This window comes from Oncorhynchus mykiss, chromosome 30, assembly GCF_013265735.2.
Source record: "Oncorhynchus mykiss isolate Arlee chromosome 30, USDA_OmykA_1.1, whole genome shotgun sequence".
NCBI lineage: Eukaryota > Metazoa > Chordata > Actinopteri > Salmoniformes > Salmonidae > Oncorhynchus > Oncorhynchus mykiss.
In genome coordinates this window covers 8,877,226-8,890,321 of record NC_050570.1, presented here as the reverse complement: position 1 = coordinate 8,890,321, position 13,096 = coordinate 8,877,226, and the positions used below count along the sequence as shown (strand labels likewise).

General features: G+C 42.6%; 1 protein-coding gene across 1 annotated transcript; it reads right to left on the bottom strand.

The window, feature by feature from the left end:
* Window positions 1-542: 542 nt before the first annotated feature.
* On the bottom strand, window positions 543-12,756 carry LOC110521273 (tripartite motif-containing protein 16). Its single transcript, XM_021598727.2, has 6 exons — window positions 12,103-12,756; window positions 8,364-8,459; window positions 2,506-2,739; window positions 2,190-2,349; window positions 2,007-2,066; window positions 543-1,769 (listed from the first exon to the last, which is right to left on the bottom strand). The coding sequence occupies exons 1-6, from the start codon at window positions 12,697-12,699 to the stop codon at window positions 1,252-1,254; spliced, it is 1,665 nt and encodes a 554-aa protein (XP_021454402.2). The 5' UTR covers window positions 12,700-12,756; the 3' UTR covers window positions 543-1,251.
* Window positions 12,757-13,096: the final 340 nt, after the last annotated feature.

Below are 13,096 nucleotides of genomic sequence, written 5' to 3'. Positions count from 1 at the left end.
CCACAGTTAGGTCCAGTATAGACTATCAATACAAGTCACCATTTAGAATGTGACCCAGTTCAATGGGTCTGAACAGAACTGGGGGATGTCAGACATGAAGTTGTCTAAACACAACTGGAATATGATTACTTTGTGATTCATTGTTAATGGATTTTCAATTAGGAACACAGAGGAACAACCTGACAACACACATAGCAAAATAACACTAAAAACAAAGAGGAAACCACTAAAGTCATGACCATATTGTCATGTTGTTATGACAGGGAGAAACAATCTAACATCTAGAACACTACTTTAGATCAGGTCTAATAAAGCCTAGTGCACTACGCAGGGAATAGGGAGCTATTTGGAACAGAGACACTAACTCCTGGATGAAAATCTTTCTCTCCCTCATCTGTCTGATATATCTGCCCATTTCCCCTCCCATCCTCCCTTTTCATTCTATTCGATCAGCCACACCACTAGCTCACCTCCACACAATCCATCTACAAGTTAAAGACACCTTGGAATAAATAACAAAGGAAAACTATTACTAGATGAAGTTTAGTGTTGTATTTTTTATTTCCCATCACCATAAGTCATATTTAATCACTGAACAGTAGCAGACCCAACTTCATCTGTTCCTGACTCTGGATAGTGGATTAAAAAGACCATCAATCTCCAATGATATTAAAGTACTATTCTGAACATTACTGATACACTGAGAGGCAAGTCAAGATAGCTGCTGGTTTTATTGTTTGGTCAATACCACCACCTGCTGGACAGGTTTAATATTGCTTGACTAAGCAGTATGGGAGGATGAAAGATGACAAATTTAGGGCCAGTTTCCAGGACATCTACATTGAACATACTTTTTAGTCCAGGACTAGGATTAATCTGTGTCCATTCCATATAGTTTAGTTAGTTAGTAAGTGATAGTACCTGTTCAATGCTACTGAGGAGAATTACAAAGAGACAGAGAACCAATTGAGAAAACATATCAATGGTTCTGAATGACAAACAATATACATCAACACCATACATCATGATTCATGGAAATGTACAAAATTAAAACATTGTATTTAATAAAAAAATAAGTAAATTACATTTTAATTCAACTATACAGTCAGACAAATTATTGTACAGATAAACAGACCATTATATCTGGGGGCCATCACCACCAGCATGACTAGTATCTATGTGGACCCAACTACAGTTTAACCAGCTCAGCTATAGACTACACCAGCATGACTAGTACCTACGTGGACCCTACTACAGTTTAACCAGCTCAGCAGTATCATTATAAGTATAGAGCCAAATTCCAGGATAGAGGGGCTGAGTGAATGTGGTCCGGACTCTGTGGAGTAGGGTCATTGTGTCAGAGACACTGAAGAAGGACAGAGTACCTGCCTTGTGATCCAGGTACACTCCTACTCTGGAGGACTGAGGGCCTGTTACTTTAGTCACAACATTATTGTGTATGAAACAATCACCAACACTAGAGCACTGTAAACTCCAGGACTTGTTATTGTATCCAAATATATTACCTATCCGTGTTCTGCTGATGTCTTTATATGAGACTGCTGTATAAACATAACCACTCCACTCCACCTCCCAGTAACAGCGTCCAGACAGACCCTCTCTACTCAGAACCTGACAATGGTTGGTGAATCTGTCTGGATGATCAGGATATGGTTGGACTTGGCCTGTACAGGTCACCTTTCTGTTCCCTTTAGACAGAGAGAGGGTTGTGTGTGCTGTGTTTGGGTCCAGTGTGAGCTGACAGGAATCTGGGAGAAGAGCAGAGCAGAGACCAATGAGGCGTGTTAGAACAATAAGTTAAGTCAGATACTGTATCTACCCTGTCTTTGATTAGAGCATAACAGCGATCAAATCAGAGAACTATGAGGAGTCAGATAGATACCCAGTCTTTGATTCGATCTACTATTGCTATATATTTCTAGAGGGATTGTTGGGAGTCTCAGTAAAAAAGAGACTGTTAGTTACTTCACAATAAAGAGACTCACATTGTAACAACTGTTCTCTGGTCTTGGGCTCTGGAGGCAGTACAACATCCACTATATTCTACAGACACACAAACACATTGACAGAGAGAGGGAATGTTATCATCATATCATATTCCACATGTATATGACTAGTAGGGAATTTTCAATGGTCTAAAGTTGATGTCCTTATTGTTTTCAACATACCTGTAGTGGAGATCTTGGTCCATTCTCCTTTAAGGAAGTTGTCTAGTTTCTCTCTCAGTTCAGACACAGTCTTACTCACATCTCCAAAGTACTGAAGAGGATGGACAACGATGCTGGGTAAGTCTGAAGATACACTGATACTGGAGATAGACTGAAAACTCTGGGGACAGAGAGAGAGAGAGAGAGAGAGAGAGAGAGAGAGAGAGAGAGAGAGAGAGAGAGAGAGAGAGGAACAGAGAGAGAGACAGACAGAGAACAGAACCAAATGATTGAAACGTCTAATTTCATATCAAATGTAACATGGCAGTTTAGATACCTGCAGGAAATGGATGTGATCCTCTGTGTGTGAGAGCTGCTCCAGCTCAGTGCTTCTCTTCCTCAGCTCAGCGATCTCCTGCTTCAGTTGCTCCAGGAGTCCTTCAGCTTGACTCACTTGAGCCTTCTCTTGGGCTCTGATCAGCTTCTTCACCTCAGAGCGCCTTCTCTCAATGGAGCAGATCAGCTCAGTAAATATATAATCACTGTCCTCCACTGCTGCCTGTGCAAAGTGCTGTTAAGAGAGAGAGAGAGAGAGAGAGAGAGAGACAGAGACTGACTTATCTTACTTATATGAGCCATCCTCATTACACTAACATCCCCCCCCCCTCCTAAAAACACATTGCGTGCCACCACAACCTCCACACAATCACATTATACAGTACCCAACACCACAGTACAATACAGCATCCAGCTCCACATTCCAACCGTACATCCAACCCCTCCTCTTCAGCCGTACAGACAGCCCCCCTGAGCCCCCATACCTCCTGAAACATCTCCACACAGGACGTGTGCTCCAGGCATGTGCTGACCAACTAGCAGGTGTCTTCACTGACATTTTCAACATGTCCCTGATTGAGTCTGTAATACCAACATGCTTCAAGCAGACCACCACAGTCCCTGTGCCCAAGAACACAAAGGCACCCTGCCTAAATGACTACAGACCCGTAGCACTCACGTCCGTAGCCATGAAGTGCTTTGAAAGGCTGGTAAGGGTTCACATCAACACCATTATCCCAGAAACCCAAGACCCACTCCAATTTGCATACCACCCAAACAGATCCACAGATGATGCAATCTCTATTGCACTCCACACTGCCCTTCCCCACCTGGACTCAAGGAACACCTATGTGAGAATGCTGTTCATTGACTACAGCTCAGCATTCAGCACCATAGTACCCTCAAAGCTCACCACTAAGCTAAGGATCCTGGGACTAAACACCTCCCTCTGCAACTGGATCCTGGACTTCCTGACAGGCCGCCCCCAGGTGGTGAGGGTAGGTAGCAACACATCTGAAACACTGATCCTCAACGCTGGAGCTCCCAAGGGGTTATTGCTCAGTCCCCTCCTCCCGACCAACCAGTGCTCCCGCACATTGGCTAACCGGGCTATCTGCATTGTGTCCAAACACCCGCCAAGCCCTCTATTTAAGCTTCTGCTACTCTCTGTTCATCATACAGTGGGGCAAAAAGTATTTAGTCAGTCACCAATTGTGCAAGTTCTCCCACTTAAAAAGATGAGAGAGGCCTGTAATTTTCATCATATGTACACTTCAACTATGACAGACAAAATGAGAAAAAAAAATATCCAGAAAATCACATTGTAGGATTTTTAATGAATAATTTGCAAATTATGGTGGAAAATGAGTACTTGGTCAATAACAAAAGTTTATCTCAATACTTTGTTATATACCCTTTGTTGGCAATAACAGAGGTCAAACGTTTTCTGTAAGTCTTCACAAGGTTTTCACACACTGTTGCTGGTATTTTGGCCCAGTCGTCCATGCAGATCTCCTCTAGAGCAGTGATGTGTTGGGGCTGTTGCTAGGCAACACAGACTTTCAACTCCTTCCAAAGATTTTCTATGGGGTTGAGATCTGGAGACTGGCTAGGCCACTCCAGGACCTTGAAATGCTTCTTACGAAGCCACTCCTTTGTTGCCCGGGCGGTGTGTTTGGGATCATTGTCATGCTGAAAGACCCAGCCACTTTTCATATTCAATGCCCTTGCTGATGGAAGGAGGTTTTCACTCAAAATCTCACGATACATGGCCCCATTCATTCTTTCCTTTACACGGATCAGTCGTCCTGGTCCCTTTGCAGAAAAACAGCCCCAAAGCATGATGTTTTCACCCCCATGCTTCACAGTAGGTATGGTGTTCTTTGGATGCAACTCAGCATTCTTTGTCCTCCAAACACGATGTCTTGAGTTTTTACCAAAAAGTTATATTTTGGTTTCATCTGACCATATGACATTCTCCCAATCTTCTTCTGGATCATCCAAATGCTCTCTAGCAAACTTCAGACGGGCATGGACATGTACTGGCTTATGCAGGCGGACACTTCTGGCACTGCAGGATTTGAGTCCCTGGCGGCGTAGTGTGTTACTGATGGTAGGCTTTGTTACTTTGGTCCCAGCTCTCTGCAGGTCATTCACTAGGTCCCCCTGTGTGGTTCTGGGATTTTTGCTCACCGTTCTTGTGATCATTTTGACCCCACGGGGTGAGATCTTGAGTGGAGCCCCAGATCGAGGGAGATTATCAGTGGTCTTGTATGTCTTCCATTTCCTAATAATTGCTCCCACAGTTGATTTCTTCAAACCAAGCTGCTTACCTATTGCAGATTCAGTCTTCCCAGCCTGGTGCAGGTCTACAATTTTGTTTCTGGTGTCCTTTGACAGCTCTTTGGTCTTGGCCATAATGGAGTTTGGGGTGTGACTGTTTGAGGTTGTGGACAGGTGTCTTTTATACTGATAACAAGTTCAAACAGGTGCCATTAATACAGGTAACGAGTGGAGGACAGAGGAGCCTCTTAAAGAAGAAGTTACAAGTCTGTGAGAGCCAGATATCCTGCTTGTTTGTAGGTGACCAAATACTTATTTTCCACCATAATTTGCAAATAAATTCATAAAAAATCCTACAATGTGATTTTCTGATTTTTTTTCTCACATTTTTTCCATCATAGTTGAAGTGTACCTATGATGGAAATTACAGGCCTCTCTCATATAACAACACAAGCTCCACTGTTTCATTGACAAATACCCTCCAGACACAAACCATTCACATGCTGCCAACCAGATGGAATGACCAGTTCAATGTACAATGTCCTAAACACAATTGAGTAAACATCACCTCTAACTTCCAAATCTAACCTTTGAATCTTGGTCCACTGACCTTTCTTTGGAGGGCATATACATGTTGTCCCTTGTGCTCAGAGCCCCATCTCTTCTGCCACACATCTATCAAAATGGCTCTGATCTCACATTTGGCCTCACCTCTACCCAGTGGAACATTAATATCAATTATATCTTGTTTCAAAGCTTTTTTAGCGAACTGGTCTACAATTTCATATCCTTCCACACCTGAATGTGCTGGGACCCAGCAGAATCTCACTACTACACCCATTCTCTCAATTCTCCATATTAACATTGATACCTCCAATAGAAGGTCACTCCTATTAGATAAACCAGATGATAAACTATTCAATACAGACAGAGAATCTGAGCATCCTATAATTCTAACAGGTTGTACGTCCTCCACCCACTGGAGTGCAACTATTATCACCAACAGTTCAACTGAGTATGCTGAAAGTTCATCTGTTAGTCTTCTACATATCTGCACATCAAATTCAGGAAGGTAAACGTCTGCTCCTGTGCTCCCACTGTCTGGTTTCTACATATCTACACATCAAATTCAGGAAGGTAAACGTCTGCTCCTGTGCTCCACTATCTGGGTCCTTGGATCCATCTGTGAAACGTGGTAAAAAAGCATAACTTCTACCAATGTAATTGTCAACCAGTTTCCCTTTATCACTGACTTCTGACCAATCTGTCTTTTTCTCTACCAAGGTTAGATCAAAAACAGGATCTGGGAGTAACCATGGAGGAACATCCCCTATCACCACAGAAGGGCCAACCTCCAACTCCCTCAAACCACTCTCATCAGCAAGCTTTCCAACTGTCCAACCAAAACCACTGCCTTGTCTACTAGTATATTCCCAACAGTCATCTAGAACAGTAGCAGTGGGATGCTCAACCTCACAGCCTTTCAACCCAATAAGCTAATGACAACTTATTATGTCGTATATCCAAAGGCATCTCACCTGCCTCCACTAGTAAGACACATACAGATGTTGATTTAAATGCACCAATACATATCCTTAAAGCTATATACTGGATTCTGTCCAGCTTCTGAAAACAAGTCTGTGCCACTGTTCCATAAACTATACACCCGTAATCAATTGTCGTCCTGATCAGAGCTCTATAAATATCCATCAACAATTGTCTGTTAGCACCCCATTCATACCCAGAGACCCACACAACCAACTACCATGAAAGTGATGGAATGAGAGAGAGAGACATTGTTACAACACTGTACACAGACATAATATAACGTTTCTTCTTCTTTGAAGTTTAACGCGGGTAGCATCAAATATATTGCATTACCGCCCCCAACTGGACTATAATATGAATCTACTTTACTTTGTGATACAAAATTGGAAAAGGGGATATGAAAACATATTTCTTAAATTAATCACCCTTCCAACTAACCCTACACTCATTAAAAACCCACTAACCCATTCCACTACTTTGACCCTATCTGCTCCTGCACCATGACAACGACCTGGGAGGACGGGACACCACCACTCAACACACCCTGTAACTCTTCTGAAGTCAAATCTTGTATGACCAAATACTTCTCTGCAGCTGCCACCACAACATCTATTTTCTGTGTTTTACATTCCATTTATCTGGTACAGTTGATAACCATGAATGCTAAGAAGCTAACCTTACTGAAGCATATATCACTCGTTGGCCTCTCCCTCTGTGCTGCACAGATCTACTACTCACAGGGATCCTCTCAGGATCCCTCACCCTTGACCCATCCTCCTCTACTTTCTTCACTGCCTCAGCATACGACACCTTCTGCACTACTCTGACTCTATCCACCTCAACCTGCCTATCTCTCACTGGACACTTCTGATCCCCAGCAACATGGGCACCCCTACAGTTGACACACAACTTTATCCACCAAAACTACACAATCCTCTATTCCATGAAATCCTGCACACTTCCCACATCTTGGAATCTCCCTCCTACAAACTGCTGCAACATGACCATAAACGCTGCACCTGAAACAGCTCAGTGGATTCAACACAAAGACTCTAACAGGATAACTGATATATCCTAACATGACTTTGTCGGGTAAAGACTCAAAACTCAAAAGGACTGACAGTGACTCCTCTGTTTCACCACGCTCACCACCGGGTCTGTGTCGCACCAAACCGCGGGCATCAAACACCAGGAGTCTTCAACTTCAATTGCTCCACCTCCACACTTAACGCTACCCCAGAAATCATTCATTTCAATAGTGTCCTGTTCCTGAGAGCAAAGCAAGAAACAGATCTTGACCCAAGTTGCGTGACACGGAGCGCCCACTCCCTCTGGTCAGAAGAAACAAACAAATATCAGAATTCCACTACAGGTTACCTAGGTTACCTTCACTGATTCAACTGCACCCAACTCCTTTACCACCCACCCTGAAACCACAAATGGATCTGCCAAAAGGTATGGATCCACTTTCTCCAACAATGTAACTCCTACTGCACCAGATTTTTCATTATCATGTCCATTGATGCCAGGCTCTGGTTCTGAGCTCTCCACCACACATTCTACCTCACTTATCTCTCCCTCATTCATTTCCATTTCACCTCCAGAACTCGGTCTGGTGCACGGCTTATTCTGTTTACACTTGAATGTCTGCATTCCTTTGAAACTTTTGTGAGTGTAATGTTTACTGTTCATTTCTGATTGTTTATTTCACTTGCTTTGGCAATGTAAGCATATGTTGTCCATGCCAAAAAAAAACACAGACAGAGACAGAGAGAGAGAGAGAGAGAGAGCCCCGCCTTTGACTTCAAAATCAGTGTCGGTCCAATAGGGAATGTCCTCTTGGTGTAACGGTCAAGATGTTGGTTTCTCCTGCAGTAGACCTGGGTTCATATTCCGTCGGTTACATTAAGCAGTCTATTGTCTGAAAGGGGTCCAGACAGCCCACAGAGATCCGACTGACTCCACTCTCTCTCTCTGACTGGAGGAGAGAAGTGAAATGGTGTGTCTCCTCTGGTCAACAATACTCACCTTGAGAGACTCCACAGCCTGTTGGAGCGCCTTCAGCTCCTTCTCTCTCTCCTGGAATCTCTGCTGGACCTTCTGCTGACTCATCCCCAGCTGCCTCTGTGGATAATCACTCTTCAATGAGCAATCAAGCTTTATTAGTCCAGTAGATCAATAGTATAGTAATATGACATAGGGCCCATAGAAAATGGGATTCAAATGTTGAGGAAGTATCTGTTTGCTATTGTTATTATGTTGATATGTGAATGATTCTAGTTTTTATGGTAGGCATACATGTTTTCAAGGCATTAAGACTGAACCTTGGACTCATAAAAGGACATTCACATTGACAATAGTGTTTGACTTTAGAAAATGGTGATACATTTGGAGAATCTCGGTTAACATACAGTGCCTTGCGAAAGTATTCGGCCCCCTTGAACTTTGCGACCTTTTGCCACATTTCAGGCTTCAAACATAAAGATATAAAACTGTATTTTTTTGTGAAGAATCAACAACAAGTGGGACACAATCATGAAGTGGAACGACATTTATTGGATATTTCAAACTTTTTTAACAAATCAAAAACTGAAAAATTGGGCGTGCAAAATTATTCAGCCCCCTTAAGTTAATACTTTGTAGCGCCACCTTTTGCTGCGATTACAGCTGTCAGTCGCTTGGGGTATGTCTCTATCAGTTTTGCACATCGAGAGACTGAAATTTTTTCCCATTCCTCCTTGCAAAACAGCTCGAGCTCAGTGAGGTTGGATGGAGAGCATTTGTGAACAGCAGTTTTCAGTTCTTTCCACAGATTCTCGATTGGATTCAGGTCTGGACTTTGACTTGGCCATTCTAACACCTGGATATGTTTATTTTTGAACCATTCCATTGTAGATTTTGCTTTATGTTTTGGGTCATTGTCTTGTTGGAAGACAAATCTCCGTCCCAGTCTCAGGTCTTTTGCAGACTCCATCAGGTTTTCTTCCAGAATGGTCCTGTATTTGGCTCCATCCATCTTCCCATCAATTTTAACCATCTTCCCTGTCCCTGCTGAAGAAAAGCAGGCCCAAACCATGATGCTGCCACCACCATGTTTGACAGTGGGGATGGTGTGTTCAGGGTGATGAGCTGTGTTGCTTTTACGCCAAACATAACGTTTTGCATTGTTGCCAAAAAGTTCAATTTTGGTTTCATCTGACCAGAGCACCTTCTTCCACATGTTTGGTGTGTCTCCCAGGTGGCTTGTGGCAAACTTTAAACGACACTTTTTATGGATATCTTTAAGAAATGGCTTTCTTCTTGCCACTCTTCCATAAAGGCCAGATTTGTAAAATATACGACTGATTGTTGTCCTATGGACAGAGTCTCCCACCTCAGCTGTAGATCTCTGCAGTTCATCCAGAGTGATCATGGGCCTCTTGGCTGCATCTCTGATCAGTCTTCTCCTTGTATGAGCTGAAAGTTTAGAGGGACGGCCAGGTCTTGGTAGATTTGCAGTGGTCTGATACTCCTTCCATTTCAATATTATCGCTTGCACAGTGCTCCTTGGGATGTTTAAAGCTTGGGAAATCTTTTTGTATCCAAATCTGGCTTTAAACTTCTTCACAACAGTATCTCGGACCTGCCTGGTGTGTTCCTTGTTCTTCATGATGCTCTCTGCGCTTTTAACGGACCTCTGAGACTATCACAGTGCAAGTGCATTTATACGGAGACTTGATTACACACAGGTACTGTACATACAGTGCCTTGCGAAAGTATTCGGCCCCCTTGAACTTTGCGACCTTTTGCCACATTTCAGGCTTCAAACATAAAGATATAAAACTGTATTTTTTTGTGAAGAATCAACAACAAGTGGGACACAATCATGAAGTGGAACGACATTTATTGGATATTTCAAACTTTTTTAACAAATCAAAAACTGAAAAATTGGGCGTGCAAAATTATTCAGCCCCTTTACTTTCAGTGCAGCAAACTCTCTCCAGAAGTTCAGTGAGGATCTCTGAATGATCCAATGTTGACCTAAATGACTAATGATGATAAATACAATCCAGTTGAAGTGGGAAGTTTACATACACTTAGGTTGGAGTCATTAAATCTCATTTTCAACCACTCCACAAAGATCTTGTTAACAAAATATAGTTTTGGCAAATCAGGTAGGACATCTACTTTGTGCATGACACAAGTAATTTTTCCAACAATTGTTTACAGATAGATTATTTCACTGTATCACAATTCCAGTGGGTCAGAAGTTTACATACACTAAGTTGACTGTGCCTTTAAACAGCTTGGAAAATTCCAGAAAATGATGTGACGGTTTTAGAAGCTTCTGATAGGCTAATTTACACCATTTGAGTCAATTGGAGGTGTACCTGTGGATGTATTGCAAGGCCTTCCTTCAAACTCAGTTCCTCTTTGCTTGACATCATGGGAATATCAAAAGAAATCAGCCAAGACCTCAGAAAAAAAAGTCTGGTTCATCCTTGGGAGCAATTTCCAAATGCCTAGTTCATCTGTACATACAGTACGCGAGTATAAACACCATGGGACCACTCAGCCGTCATACCGTTCTGTCTCCTAGAGATGAACGTACTTTGGTGCGAAAGGTGCAAAACAATCCCAGGACAACAGTAAAGGACCTTGTGAAGATGCTGGAGGAAACAGGTACAAAAGTTTCTATATCCACAGTAAAACAAGTCCTATGTCGTCAAAACCTGGAAGGCCGCACAGCAAGGAAGAAGCCACTGCTCCAAAACCGCCATAAAAAAGCCACTATTGATTGCAATTGCACATGGGGACAAAGATCGTACTTTTTGGATAAATGTCCTCTGGTCTGATGAAACAAAAATAGAACTGTTTGGCCATAATGACCATCGTTATATTTGGAAGAAAAAGGGGTAGGCTTGCAAGCCAAAGAACACCATCCCAGCCGTGAAGCACAGGGGTGGCAGCATGTTGTGCATGTTGTGGGGGTGCTTTGCTGCAGGAGGGACTGGTGCACTTCACAAAATAGATGGCATCATGAGGACGGAAAATTATGTGGATATATTGAAGCAACATCTCAAGACATTAGTCAGGAATTTAAAGCTTGGTCGCAAATGGGTCTTCCAAATGGACTATGACCCCAAGCATACTTCCAAAGTTGTGGTAAAATGGCTTAAGGACAACAAAGTCAATGTATTGGAGTCACCATCACAAAGCCCTGACCTCAATCCTATAGAAGATTTGTTGGCAGAACTGAAAACGCGTGAGGGAGCAAGGAGGCCTACAACCCTGACTCAGTTATACCAGCTCTGTCAGGAGGAATTAGCCAAATTTCACCGAACTTATTGTGGGAAGCTTGTGGAAGGCTGCCCGAAACGTTTGACGTAAGTTAAACAATTTAAAGGCAATACTACCAAATACTAATTGAGTGTATGTAATCTTTTGACCCACTGATAATGTGATGAAAGAAATAAAAGCTGGGGAAAAAAAATCACTCTATCATTCTGACATTTCACATTCTTAAAATAAAGTGGTGATCCTAACTGACCTAAAACAGGGAATATTTATCAGGATTAAATGTCAGGAATTGTGAAAAACTGAGTTTAAATGTATTTGGCTAAGGTGTATGTAAACTTCCAACTTCAACTGTATATAATCAAGGTTTGTGTTCATATTTGTGGACCAATTTGATTTGAATTCTCTCACATTCGAACAGTCTTAGTTCCAACTGTGTCTTTAATTATTTGTTTACCAGACAGTCGCCAACAAGTTTTTCTGGTCTTACCTGTTTCTCAGTCCTCTCTGCTGCAGCTGACACTGTATCATGGCCTTTATGTTCATCCATCACACACTGATAACAGATACACTGCTTATCGGTACGACAGTAAACCTCCAGCAGTTTGTCATGTTGAGAGCAGATCTTCTCCTGTAGTTGTGCGGTGGCTTTGACCAGCTTGTGCTTCTTCAAAGCTGGAAATTCATAGTGAGGTTGCAGGTGAGTCTCACAGTAAGAGGCCAGACATGCCAGACAGGACATGAGGGCTTTCTGCTTTCTGGTCCCAATGCAGAAATCACACGCCACATCTCCAGGTCCAGCATAGCACAGAGCAGGAGGGGGAGCAGCCTGGAGTCCTGTCTTCTTCAGTTTCTCCACCATCTCAGCCAACATGTTATTTTTCCTCAGATTAGGCCTTGGGGTGAAGGTCTCTCTGCACTGTGGACAGCTATAGACCACTTTCAGAACATCCTGATCCCAGCAGCCCTCAATACAGCTCCTACAGTAACTGTGTCCACAGGGAATAACCACCGGCTCCTTCAGTAGATCCAGACAGACAGAACAACATAACTGGTCCTGATCTAGCAGAACTCCCTGATGAGCCATTTGGATGGTTGTTCACTCTCACACAGACAGATGACACAGAGACTCAGATCAGTTTTGTTTCCTCAGAAGAGAGTTTGTAGGAGGGGGACGGACTTCAAGGTTTTGCCAGAGGGGTGGGGTTAGAAGGAGGGAGGGGTTAGAGGAATGGAGGAAGAGAGAGGAACTGCATGCAACAGCAAGAGGGAGACAAATAGTTTTGTTCCTTGGTTAGAGCCCTTAACATGGAACAAATGACATAATTAATCTTAACATGTGAGTTGTTAGAATATATAAAGGGTAACAGTTTATATGAAGTACATATAATTATTTTAATGACCTTTATAATGCGTCATAATACACTTATGTGTTGTAATTAATCAATCAGGCCTGAGGAGGTGTGGTATATGGTTAATATACA

What these genes read in the sequence shown, in the direction of transcription:
- LOC110521273 (XM_021598727.2), bottom strand. Translation starts at nt 12,699, where the DNA reads ATGGCTCATCAGGGAGTTCTGCTAGATCAGGACCAGTTATGTTGTTCT. An exon ending in AGGCTGTGGAGTCTCTCAAG is followed by an intron (nt 2,740 to 8,363) that starts GTGAGTATTGTT and finishes CTCTCTTAACAG; the next exon opens with CACTTTGCACAGGCAGCAGT. An exon ending in CAGAGAACAGTTGTTACAAT is followed by an intron (nt 1,770 to 2,006) that starts GTGAGTCTCTTT and finishes CTCTTCTCCCAG; the next exon opens with ATTCCTGTCAGCTCACACTG.